Source organism: Phycodurus eques, chromosome 12 (assembly GCF_024500275.1).
Source record: "Phycodurus eques isolate BA_2022a chromosome 12, UOR_Pequ_1.1, whole genome shotgun sequence".
Classification (NCBI taxonomy): Eukaryota; Metazoa; Chordata; class Actinopteri; order Syngnathiformes; family Syngnathidae; genus Phycodurus; species Phycodurus eques.
In genome coordinates, this window is record NC_084536.1 from 9226441 (window position 1) to 9238922 (window position 12482).

General features: G+C 40.9%; 1 protein-coding gene across 1 annotated transcript in view; it reads left to right on the plus strand.

The window, feature by feature from the left end:
• Window positions 1-12482, plus strand: part of fn1a (fibronectin 1a) — a 36624-nt gene that overhangs the window by 10245 nt on the left and 13897 nt on the right. Inside the window, 11 exon segments of the mRNA XM_061691354.1 lie at window positions 244-372; window positions 1814-1957; window positions 4644-4765; window positions 4857-5025; window positions 6646-6831; window positions 7506-7634; window positions 7780-7869; window positions 7938-8132; window positions 9789-10067; window positions 10375-10638; window positions 10746-10840. Coding sequence (XP_061547338.1) covers window positions 244-372; window positions 1814-1957; window positions 4644-4765; window positions 4857-5025; window positions 6646-6831; window positions 7506-7634; window positions 7780-7869; window positions 7938-8132; window positions 9789-10067; window positions 10375-10638; window positions 10746-10840 — 1802 coding nt within the window.

The window sequence follows — 12482 nt, forward strand, 5'->3', positions numbered from 1 at the left end:
ATACTAGAGTGCAATATTGATATCACCTGAGTGACAAGTTGAAAGGTCGTGGGTGATGTCTAATAAGCTACATGTCAAAAGGTTAAGGCTGAGTATGCACACCTGTGCATTACGGGTTTCCAGTTGCACCTGCACTACACACACGTACACACAAGATGTTCACCAGCTGTAAAAGATGTTTCATTTGGCTTTTGCTCATGTCCTTCCATGTCTTTTTTGACAGCATTCATTTGTGTGTTTTAGACCAGTGTATTGTGGATACTCTGACCTACGAGGTGAACCAGACTTTCACCAAACAACATGAAGAAGGCTATACGATGAACTGCACCTGCTTTGGACAGGGGCGTGGCCGCTGGAAGTGCGACGCCATTGGTAGGTTGAACTTGCAAAAGTTCAAGAAATGCCAAATGGACAAGGGGGAAAAAAATATTTATCCATCCTATGGAAATTGTCCCAGCTGACTGGGCGAGAAGCAGGTAAACCCTGTAAACCCTATCACCATCCAGTCGCAGGGCACATATAGACACACAACAAAATTTAAAAACCACCTACGGTGGACCCCTGCTTTTCTTTGGCGATAAGGATCGGGCCCGACCACAAATAGTGAAAATCCGTGAATAATTGATGCCCAATACATTTGCATCGAAAAAAAATCAATCAATCAATAAGCATTTTCTACAAAAAAAAAGGCGGGTTGTTCCCCCCACTAAAATAAAATATATACAAAAAAATTAAAAAACAAATTCCACTAAAAAGTTAATCCGCAGGTGCCGAACCTGCGTGCTGAATATGCGGGGGTCCACTGTACTGAAAGAATAATTTCATGAAAATGTTTTGCACATAAAAGCCATATAAACATGTTACCTAAATAAATGGTTAATAACTAACATTTCTTAAAAATTACATGCGAATGTATGTAACCAAAAATCAAATAATGAGCGACACTTGACGCAGTGATGCTTTCACGTACCGCTAGAGGGAGCCAGTGTATCACTATTGCTACTCATACCACACTTTCAGTACCAACATGACAAGATTTCCCAAAAAGGACAGTCTGTTAAAATTGCTTAGTCTGGTTGGAATGCCCATTTCAACACACAACTCACCGAGAATCTTGAAAATCGGATGGCGGTCGAGGAGAAATTCAGTTTTGTGTGTGTGTTGGGGCTGGGGTTGAGGAACAATTGCCTTTTGGAGAAACATTTTTATGTGATCAATCAAAAACATCTGGTCAGAAAACACTTTGAAATTAGAGTAAAACTTGATTCTTTTTCAACATACTGCATCTCCTCGACCTTTTGGTTTCATCTGCTACATAGGGAAACCCTTCTCTGATTGGCTGACAAGTTTCAGTTAAAAATATCCACCAATGAGCTGGTATGGGGCCAAAATTCCAAGAGGTCGTCTAAGTCGATGTGTAAAGAATTACCGTGTTGTTTCAAACGGCATCACTTTTCCTAAAAACGTGACTTAAATAGTGCAAAGGGGAAATTATTCGTAAGAAGAGCTGTGTGGGCTGTAGAATAGGTCATAGACATTAGTAATCAATAGTTTTTTTCATCAATTTATTCATTATGGACGATTTTAAAGACATTTGAAGTACTTATTCCACGTTGTTTAGAAAAAAGATGCCGACCACTTATCACGTTGCTACTTTGAGAATCACTGCACTAGACTCTCATGCCGCCTTAAATAACATTTAAAAATGAAATGAATAATAATAGTATTTCCCTTAAACTAATTACACAAATGTAATGCATATTCAAGTTTCCAGGCCACTGCTGGAACCCTCTTTTGCTTTGACTGCCCACAGACCAGTGCCAGGAGCCAGAGACACGAGCCTTCTACCAGATTGGAGAGTCTTGGGACAAAGTCATCCATGGACTCATGTACAAGTGCTATTGCTATGGTAACGGCATCGGAGAGCTCACTTGCGAGCCCCAGCAGTCCTATCCTGGTAAGACACATCATGAGCGGCGGATGTCGGCACGACAAAGTTGATCGTCAGTGCATAGTCTTGTTGTGGTCGTAGTCTGCCGTCGTATAGAACTGCACAAGGTGTTTCTCTAGCTACATTCGGAGCTAAATGATGCTAGCCCCATTCTTCACCATGGCAAATTCCGAGCCAAGTCACTGTTTCTATTTAAATGCCTCTCTGACTGTCAATCAAAACTGAGCCTTATTATCTTTGTAAAGGATTTATTTATGTTACAGAATACCAACATTGGAATTGAGAATTGCCATAAATCACTTCTAAAAAGGAGGCCCTTGACATTAATGTGTGACAGAATGAGATTGGTGGGGTGTGAGTTCCTCCCTTGCAAATAACCTCCTCTCCCACATTTGAAGCCTTTTGTTCCAGCTAGCATGTGGCACTTCCCCTTGCTGTTACCACAGCTGAACAAAACACTGGAGTGCACACATACAACCAAATTTCCATGTGTAAAAGAACAACTTTCACATTTAAAGATTTTTTTTTTTACATTTTTTTTTTTTTTTATTATTACTTAAACTTTAGCCAAACATGAAAGAGTTAGATCTTGTTCAGCAGTGCTTCAGCACTCACTGTTTGCCACTAAGGTAAATTGCGACCCTATTTATAAATGTTAGAGTTAGCCAAAATCAGGCAAGAAAATTGTTGTACTTTAAGGAGATTTACTCTTTCCAGTTGGGTTAAGCACTTGACGAGCGATAAAAAAAAATGTAGGGCACATTTCATCTGTAACTAGCCATAATGGCAACCAGCTGTAGTGTGTGTGTTTGTGTGTGTGTGTGTGTGTGTGTGTGTATGTGTATGCATGCATGCATGCGTATGCGAGTGTATAGTACAACATGCTCAGATTTTAAAAGTGAGAGTGAAGTCCGGGCTCCAAGTCGGGGTACAACCATAAAAGGTAAAAAAGGAAAGCCCAAGGGCAATGCGCAGTTTGCTCTGTTATGATAAGATCCTTTAAAAGGGTTATTTGCTTTAATTGCTCTTTAACTGTAATGGAACTCACTCTTTTGCAGCCTTTCATTTTTATTAGTGAAATAAACCCATTATATTGTATTACAAGTAAATGAAGCATACTTACTGTATTTGAAAAATGTAAAAACATACCTTAACAGTTACATTGCACTTTACAGTGAGAAAGTATGTGTATGCGGGTGTGTACATAGATGACATTCAATGCAAATAGCATTGAGTATGTGATGTGTGTAGCACATGGGATTCAGCAGAATCCGCCCTCCACTCGTCAGAGGCCTGTGGCTCTGCTACGGTCTTTAATTGGTCCCAGATTGTTTTTGAGGTCTGTGTATCAGCTAGGACGTCTGGTTAACCGAGCCACTTGCGCAGAAACCTTGATTACAGGTCTGCAGTTTGGAAAGGTGGTTAGCAGCCTCAGTTCTTTATAGAAGCTACCAGTTTCTATCAACAGCGCTTATGTCGGCTCTGCTCTCCACATGGCTGATGGTTTAAGACGACTAGATACCTTCTTTTCCTTTAGTTTCCCATACAGAAAGCATGTTAAACGTCCTCTATTTATATGCTTTTTTACTTACTACTTCTACTTCTCTAATGTAAATCACAGATGTGATTTGAATGATTTCCCCTGTGATGACATAATACTCTTTTAGATTGGAACTCCTGTCAGCTACCAAGAACTTCAAGGTATTCCAGGCAATCAGGGAACTTGTTTGCACATATGTGGGGCAGATGTTCAGTGGTTTTAGGCAGCATGTGGTAAACAGGGAGACACGTCGATTATGAGGGAGAGAAAATGCCAACACGGAAGTTGGACAAGTTTAGGCACCTCACACTCGAACAGAGAATGTATATGTGGTATAATCGGAATATGTGTCATGGTAGGTAGTAGAACGCCACTGATATTCAACTTGAGCAAGGCGGTGAGTTATGTTTCATAGTTGTATATCTGGAAATAAATTTCCAAAAGCCCTTTCTTAGTCTTGTTTTATGGTTTGAGGTGTCACAAAAGCAAAAAAATATGAGCATCCAAGTCACTGTTCCACTTGACGTTTCTTTTCGTAAAAAGCTTGTTTTCTCCGCTTTTAGTCAGAAACTGATGTTTTTGGTAAAACCAACTCATGTTGTATTGCTGATTACTAAAGAACGGAAAAAAATAGAAACAAACTTTTATTCCTGATAGGTTTGTTCTGTGGGTCTTGAAAGATCAGTCAAAATGCTCTAAAATGCCTGGCAATATGGGGAACTCTGCTTTGAAAACGGTTGCCAATGAATGAGTTCATCTAAATTATATAAACTTAGAAAATATTCTAAATGTCATCAAAGATCATGAAATAGTAGATTTTACTCCAGTATTTTCTTCTATTCTGTGGAGATTGAGTAAATGTTAGAGAAGAGTACAAAGCAGAGCGAGATAGTAGAGGAAAAGTCTATTCCCATATGGCTGCCGAGGTCCAAGCTGGAATTTGACAGTTCCATGCTATTTTTTTTTCCTGGAAGAAATTCTTACTGCATACCTTTTTGCAGAGGAGATTAGTGCGCTCTTCTTGAGACAAGCTGTCGAGTATTTTTTGCAGGGTAATATTGAAAATGGATGAACCTGCCCAATGTTATAAAATTTTGACGGACTGAAAGTTCTGGCCCGTTTTATGTACTCTGTTCCTGCCATCTCTTGTAGGTGGTCAGCGTCCTGTCCAGGTGATCATAACAGAATCTGGCAACCAACCCAACTCCCACCCTATTCAATGGAACGCCCCACCATCTGCTCACATTACCCAGTACATCCTCAAATGGAGAGTGGTGAGTTGGAACATTGGCATAGATATGATCTCGCTCCTCACTGTGGTTGTTTCAAATATTAATAGCCCTTTATTTTCTGTCCTTTTGAAAGAAAAATAGTGACAATGCATGGAGGGAGGTGATGATCCCTGGTCATCTTAACTCCTACACCATCTCCGGACTGAAACCGGGCATCACCTACGAAGGTCAGCTGGTCAGTGTTTTGCGGTTTGGACGGCAGGAGATCACACGCTTTGACTTCACCACACATTATGGATCATGTGAGTTGCGAGAGTCCGGGTCTGCTGTGTGTGAATTCGGTGAACACGTTTCGTCACTGTCGAGCACAATCCTCACATTTCCAAAATCACTACTTTTGATAGAATTACCAAACACCGTAGTATCGTTCAGGTTGGTGTTATACCTTTTAGTGATATCATATACTGTTGCGTACCTACCAACATCAACACAATACCACCTCAAAATCATGTTCCATCACAAAAAAAAAAAAAAAAAAAAAAAAAAAAAAAAAAGCTAATTTATTCTGATCTACATCGTCAGCGCCAGTCGTCCTCCTCAAAGTCTGCGGTCATGCCAGCCCCCCAACCAGACAAACAGACATAAAGCCTTTAATACTTGACAAAAGCAAACAACTGTGGTTACATCATCTGTGGTTACGTCAACTCTTTCTCAAATGTCTTAGAGCATGCGTGAGGCAATAAATTAAACGATGAGTTGACAGTTTTATAGGCAGAAATGAATCCAGACGCACTTACCTTTGTGGCTGAACCCTTCTTTCTGCACCGAAGCATGACAGCGATCCATTTTTGACAAAACAGGTTTACTCAGCTGGATGCAACCTAAATATTTTCACTCATTATTGGCAAAAAAAACAAGCAGACTTTCAATCTTGAGGCAACATATTGCCGCACGGCTTCCGCAGAGTGAGAGAAGAGGCGGAGTTTACAAATACTTCTCAGACAGTTGAGCGTTCAAGAGTGAGAGTTGTTCTCAAGCAATTTTCAATACTTTAAATTGGTTAATAATGTGGAAAATTAATGGACGATGTGGGTACAGATCAATACTATGATTGGGGAAAAAATATTAAATTGAGCATATTTGGACATACGAGGTTTCTGCCTGGCAGTGATATGTTATTCTGAAACATTTTTTAAAAATGATTGACGTTCTACTCCTCCCAAATTTCTCCACCTATTAAAACAGTTACAACTTCATCATCATTCAGGACATCTTGGGAACTATAGCCACATCCCCCCCAATTCCTATTTTTCCCACAATTCCATATTTTTCATGAAAAAACAAATCATATTTAAATGACTGGAGACATTCCAAATGTAACTTAATCCTTCCATATTTTAGCTTATTCAACCCATTCAAACCATTCCAACTTCAAACTGTTTTGCTCATTCAGGACATCTTGGAAGCTATTTTTGACATTTTCTTAATTCCACCTTTTTGTTTATTATTCCACATTTTCCATGAGAACATTTCCAATTTATATATATATTTACCTCTATCTTCCACATGAATCAACTGATCCAAACCACTCCATCTTCAAACTGTTCAGCTCATTCAGGATGTATACGGAGCTATTTATAACATTCCCCAAATTCCCGTACTATACTCTCATAATGAATTTCCCACATTAAGAGCTATTTTCCATATTTACATCCTCCTTCCACATTTCTTGACCAATTCAAACCATTCCACCTTCAGGTGTAACATTCTACATTTCAATATTTCAATTATCGGTAATTCCAGAGCATTTCACTGCACTTCTTCGGCATTCACATTTTCTAGTTTTCTATTGTTTTGTGTTCTGTCAGCATTCTCTTCTCTCATCTGACGACTCTGTACTTTTTCTCCTGTCCCTCTCCTAGTGGCTACATCACAAGGCGAGACCACCCAACCTCCACCTATGGTCGACACCTCCGAGTCGGTGACAGAAATTACCTCCAGCAGCTTCGTTATCTCTTGGGTCTCTGCCTCCGACACGGTCTCTGGTTTTAGAGTAGAGTATGAACTCAATGAGCAGGGACAGAACACTGGGGGCCCTGTGGTTCTAGGTAAGTACAGCAACACTCATATCAATGGATATTCACATGTGCCACAAAATAATGAAACTCTTTAATGAAGGTATTGACCGTGATAACATTTTAAGTTAATGGAATGAAAACGCTAGCAAACAGTTGTCAAATGGGGGCGGAGCTAGGGGCAGGGTTACAAAAAGTGTAGAATCCAGTATTTGCGGAATGTCACATGACCAAACCCAGAAAACGGTTAGTGGATTTCTTGTGTATGCTGCGCTAACGAGCATGACTACAGGTTGATGACATGAGAGTTTGAAGCCGAACTTACGCCATTTTTTTTCTTTATGGCTGGTTTCTTCAGACAAAAGTTAAATACATGTACAGTATATCCTTTATTTATACAAATATGATATGCATAAGCACGGATTAATCTTAAACACATTAAAGTTCCTGCAGCCGCACGCTTTGTTTAGGTCCCCTTCACCATTCACTCAAGCAGCTAGGAAGTGCTTCGACCTATTTTTCCCAATGCGGAAGTAGTTTGGGCATATCCCGGATTGTTTTAGTTATTTATGCAGATCTTTTTTTTTCTGTCCTTAGAAAAATGTGCAACTCTTACCTGCATATACGAGAACCTTGAATATTGGATTATTTTTGTTTACCAAGTGTATAACTTGGGGGTAACATGTTTGTGCATATATCCTGGTCAGACCTGCCCCGTACAGTTACATCAGTGAACATTAATGACCTTCTACCTGGGAGGAAGTACATAGTTAGTGTCTACGAGGTGACGGATGCTGGAGAGGACAACCTCATTCTTTCTACTTCACAAACCACCGGTGAGTGCATACTTTTGTCTTTGTTAGGCACAATGTGTCTTTTTTTTAAGTACCTGCAGTATTGCTTTGAGTACAGGTACACCTAAAAGCAAAGAAAATATCTTGAATATGTTTGTCTTCAACTTACATTTGTGCCATGTTTCAGCTCCTGATGCCCCTGCTGAACATGAAGTGGAGGATATTGGAGAAACCTCTATTGTGATTAGCTGGGATAAACCCCTGGCTCCCATCACTGGTATGTCCATGCCCATGAGCAACACCACCACACTACACCCACACCTTATACTTTATTCTTTTGCACAGGTTATCGCGTCGTCTACACCCCATCCGTGGAAGGTGAGAGCACCGAGCTGACTCTCCCCGATACAGCGACGTCTGTGACTCTGAGTGACCTACGGCCCGGAAAATTGTACAATATTAGCATCTACGCAGTGGAGGACAGCTTGGAGAGCGAGCCCATATTCGTACAGATCAACACTGCTGGAGATCCACTGCCAGGTAACTGCGTGTGTACAATTACTAAGAATCAGCATTGGCCTTGTAATTTTAGTAAGAATACGGCTTCAACTAGGACTTTCGGCTGGTGCAACAGTATTACAGAGCACTTAAGTAGGTGATCAGCATTGGCCATGATAATATGACAGTGATCGTTTTCCTCATTACAAGCCAGCGTATTATGAAAATGATTTTGAAGCTGTTATTTTAGAAACTCTGCAATTCAGGGATTTGTTTCTAAATACATTTATTACTGAAAACGTGAAAGACTGAGAACTACCTGTATGTAGTACTCACGTGTGGACATATCACGTTAAACTGTTTTTCGCCAGTAGAGTTTTCCTGATTTCTTTGGCCGTGGCCAAAACGGCACCCGTGGCGCCTCTCCCCACTATATAAGAATATGACCGGCTTCATTGGTATCAGCAGTTATCCACCACAACTCCGATGTGGAGTTAGCGAGCTAGCTATGCCTACACCCCGAAAGTACATCATCCCTTCTGATAGTCTGCTGGCATGGCTGCTTCAGCGTGCCCTGTTGTCAGCCAGGAGTGCGCACACGTCACGCAGAGAAGGTGGAAGAAAAAGTCAGATTTTGACGGCCAGCGTGTGGACTGGGGCTTCGCGCTGGCATGGCTTTTTTTAGACCTCCTTGTTGACACGGTGTGGAAAGTCCCTGGAACGACCCAGTGGGATAGTTTGTATTCCAGCCACCAAAGGGTCAAACATAAAGTTCGGAGTAGTCATAAGGAAGATGTTAGAAGATGTATCATCCATTTTTCCAGGACTATTAATGATATTTGATTGATTGTCAGTTGATATATTGAGCGGCCGTGGTTTCAGTGCGTTCAACAGACAGGCCCAGTGTCGGAGAGCAGACAGAACGGCTTATTTTTTTTCACGACTTGGAATCCTAATTTTTTTGACATGATTTATTTTTTTTAAATCATTCAAATTTGACAGGGTTGTTAACAACACTCTTCTCTATGGTGTGTCAAAGTTCTAAAACATTTATTTTCACTTTACAGGCACCTTAAAGTAACATGACTTAAACTCAGCTATCACGCCATTGAATCTTATGGCCTATTTATGTCTCAGTTAGGGCCCCCTTCCAGCCACCTTCATTATTTACGTTTCCTTTACTTAGTACTGTAAATTCAAATCGCTTTCCAAAGGAAAGTGATGTCACAGAGTTCATAGTTCTGATTGATTAGAACTATGTAAAACTTTCCACTCTGCCAGGCCCAACATGTGGTTGGCCCACTCGAGCAGATGCTACAAATGCGTATGTGTGAATGTGTTTGCATAACCTGTGTGATGGAAAAAAGATGTGGGACCTGATTGAGAGTGCACCACCTTGTTTGGAACGAGGTGCTGATCTCAATCTGTTATGACAGATGCACAAATGGCAACAGGACAAATTGTGACAAAACTGTCCTGTTTTTTGTTAAATGTGCTAATTGTTTGGAGCCAGTCTTAAACCATTACCTTATTTGATTTAAACTGTTAAGTGTGTATTTGCTTCACAAGGTTTTAGTAAGGTTTTATTAAGGATTGGAAGGGTATTGGTTTCATTTTACAAGCCCAAAAAGTTTCCTTTTTATTCTGTGTTGTTAAACAATGAAAACCTAATACCAGGTGTCTTTTCCCTGTCACCAGAGGAAGTAGCCTCCCCAACAGACCTGCAGTTTTACGAGGTGTCAGATAAGAAAATCGTTCTGACCTGGTCCGGGCCAGCCGGCGATGTCTCAGGTTACCGGGTCACTGTGGTCCCAGTGGACGAGTCTGGCTCCCCTCAGAGAGAGATGACTCTACCTGTCAGCCAAAACTCGTACATTGAAGTGACCCACCTCCAACCTGGAACCCTGTATCGCTTCAATGTCTACACGATTCACAGTGGAGAGGAGAGCATACCACTTATTGGGGAGCACACCACTAGTGAGTATGACAAATTTAGGAGAGAGCGCACATTTGAAACACTACATGGACAAAAGTATTGGGACTAGTGTGCATTCCACCTAAAGGAACTGAAAATGGGAGAAGATATGACATTCAAGTATTTTCACATCACTCAAATCCCATCTACAGGGATCTGTTAGTCATTACAAGGGTTTTCAAGGAATTTCACAGACATGCCGGCTAAGATCCTTTCTCACGCCCCTATAGTGTCTGTGTTGTCGCTCCAATTCGTGGTTGATCATACTTTCACGAGTAAGTCTCAAAACCCTAACATTTCTCTTTCCAGAGCCTGATGCTCCAACAGATATCCATTTCACTAACGTGACAGAGGACAGTGCTGTGATTTTGTGGTTCGCCCCACGAGCCAAAATTAGCGGATACCGGCTCTTCCTCACCGTTGAGGGCTCCAACCCGAAGCAGCTCCGCCTGCCAGCCCGGCTCTCCCAGTACACCCTCCTCAACCTGAAGCCAGATACAATGTACACTGCTACACTACACTCAGAGCAAGACAACACACTGAGTGAAGGAGAAACAGCTGTCTTTACCACTAGTAAGTACTGTGGCCACTATTGGCAGGTGCATTTCTAGGTCAAAATGGTAGTTTTAGTAAAAGGAGCAATGATATGAAAATGACCCAAACTTCCTTTGTGTTTGTAGACCCACCAATGGGTAATGCTCCCCATTTCAGCACTGATGTTACTGACACCTCTATTATAATCTCTTGGACTCCAGTGCCACGTGTCGGATACAAGGTATGCTTACTAGCCTCATCTCTAGAACAAAAATCCACATATATTATAGCAGATCCCACATAAATATGCCACCTCGGGGCTGTGACTGCAGTATGGGGAATGATCGCACACAATTCAGATTTGTTTTCTGCTCAAAAAGCACCATTGGGAAATGCATCATGGCAGCACAAAGAAAAAATGTCACGTTAAACCAGATACTTTTTTTGCAGATTGGAATTGGGCCCTATTCTAAAGGAGGATACAAATCTAATAACCCATCAACACAAGCTTGACGTCATCAAAATATACAGATTGGTGCTGTATACATGCCCACGTCTGCTCAAAAACTTTAGCGAAAACATTAACTACTACATATGATATAAATATGCTACATTAGAGTTGTGTGCATCATTAAATAAGCAAACTAATTTTCAACAGTGTTAAGTAGAGTAATGCGGAGGTTAGCCTAATTTAAAATTAATGGGGGAAAATGTAGCTCAGGCCACCGAAATGCCATGTAATATGTGTATTATTTCTAGGTTATTGTTCACTTTTGTGTTGTCACTGCCCAGTGTTGACGCTTGTGGAGTTATTTACGTACAATTTGGGCATGGAGGCTATTTCGTGTGTTCTGTGAATGTAAACAGCAGTATTGAATATGTGTCACATGAAATGCACATAGTAATACAGTGGTACTTTAACTTAGGAGTGAGACAACTTTTTAGTTTTTCAAGATACGAGCCATCCCTTGGCTTCTTCTTTTCCTTTGGGCCTGTCCCTTTAGGGGTCGCCACAGCGCGTCATCCTTTTCCATGTAAGCCTATCTCCTGCATCCTCCTCTCGAACACCATCTGCCCTCATGTCTACCCTCACGACGTCCATCAACCTTTTCTTTGGTCTTCCTCTAGCTCTCTTGCCTGCCAGCTCCATCCCTTGGCTATTTTTTTTGTTTTGACAGGTGAGCAAAAAGAATGTTGGCCGTGAACTCGACTCACATTTCAGATGAAAAAAGAAATCGTCCTACAGTATCACTAAGCGGAGGAAAAGAAACTAAGGATTCTTATGCCTTTAAGAGAGCTCCAGCGTTCACGACTTGACTTGAATTTTTTGACTCAAGCAAAGACATCACTGTTAGGAGGCAGTATCCAATTTATAATAGTATAAATATGAAAATATGACAATGCAGTAAATACTCTTAAATTATTGAACAGACAATTTCTCAATGGACAGTTTTGTTATTGTGAGCATTTAATATTGCTGCAGCAATAATACTGTTTTGGAGGTATCGTGTATGAATGAAAAGGTTAGATGGATGGGCATAGAAGTCTATAGTAATATGTGATCTGATGCTGTCTTTTTCACAAAAACCTGTGGGAAAACGGACAAACTACTCAAACCTATTGAGAAGGTCTTGGCAAGAGTTAAGAGCAGCAAGAAAAAGAGGCTTTTCGCTTCTCCTGATTTCGCCTCTTGCCCCACCTATCCTGTACCGTGAACCTTCCTGCAATACCGTGAGTCTTGCAATCCGTGGGCTTTCCCACGATATTGCGATAATTGTCGTATCGTGATAAAACCGAACCGTGAGATATAGATATCCTTACATCCCTTGTAGTCACACATGGAAACAGACAATATAATACTCACAGGCATACAGTATATTCTT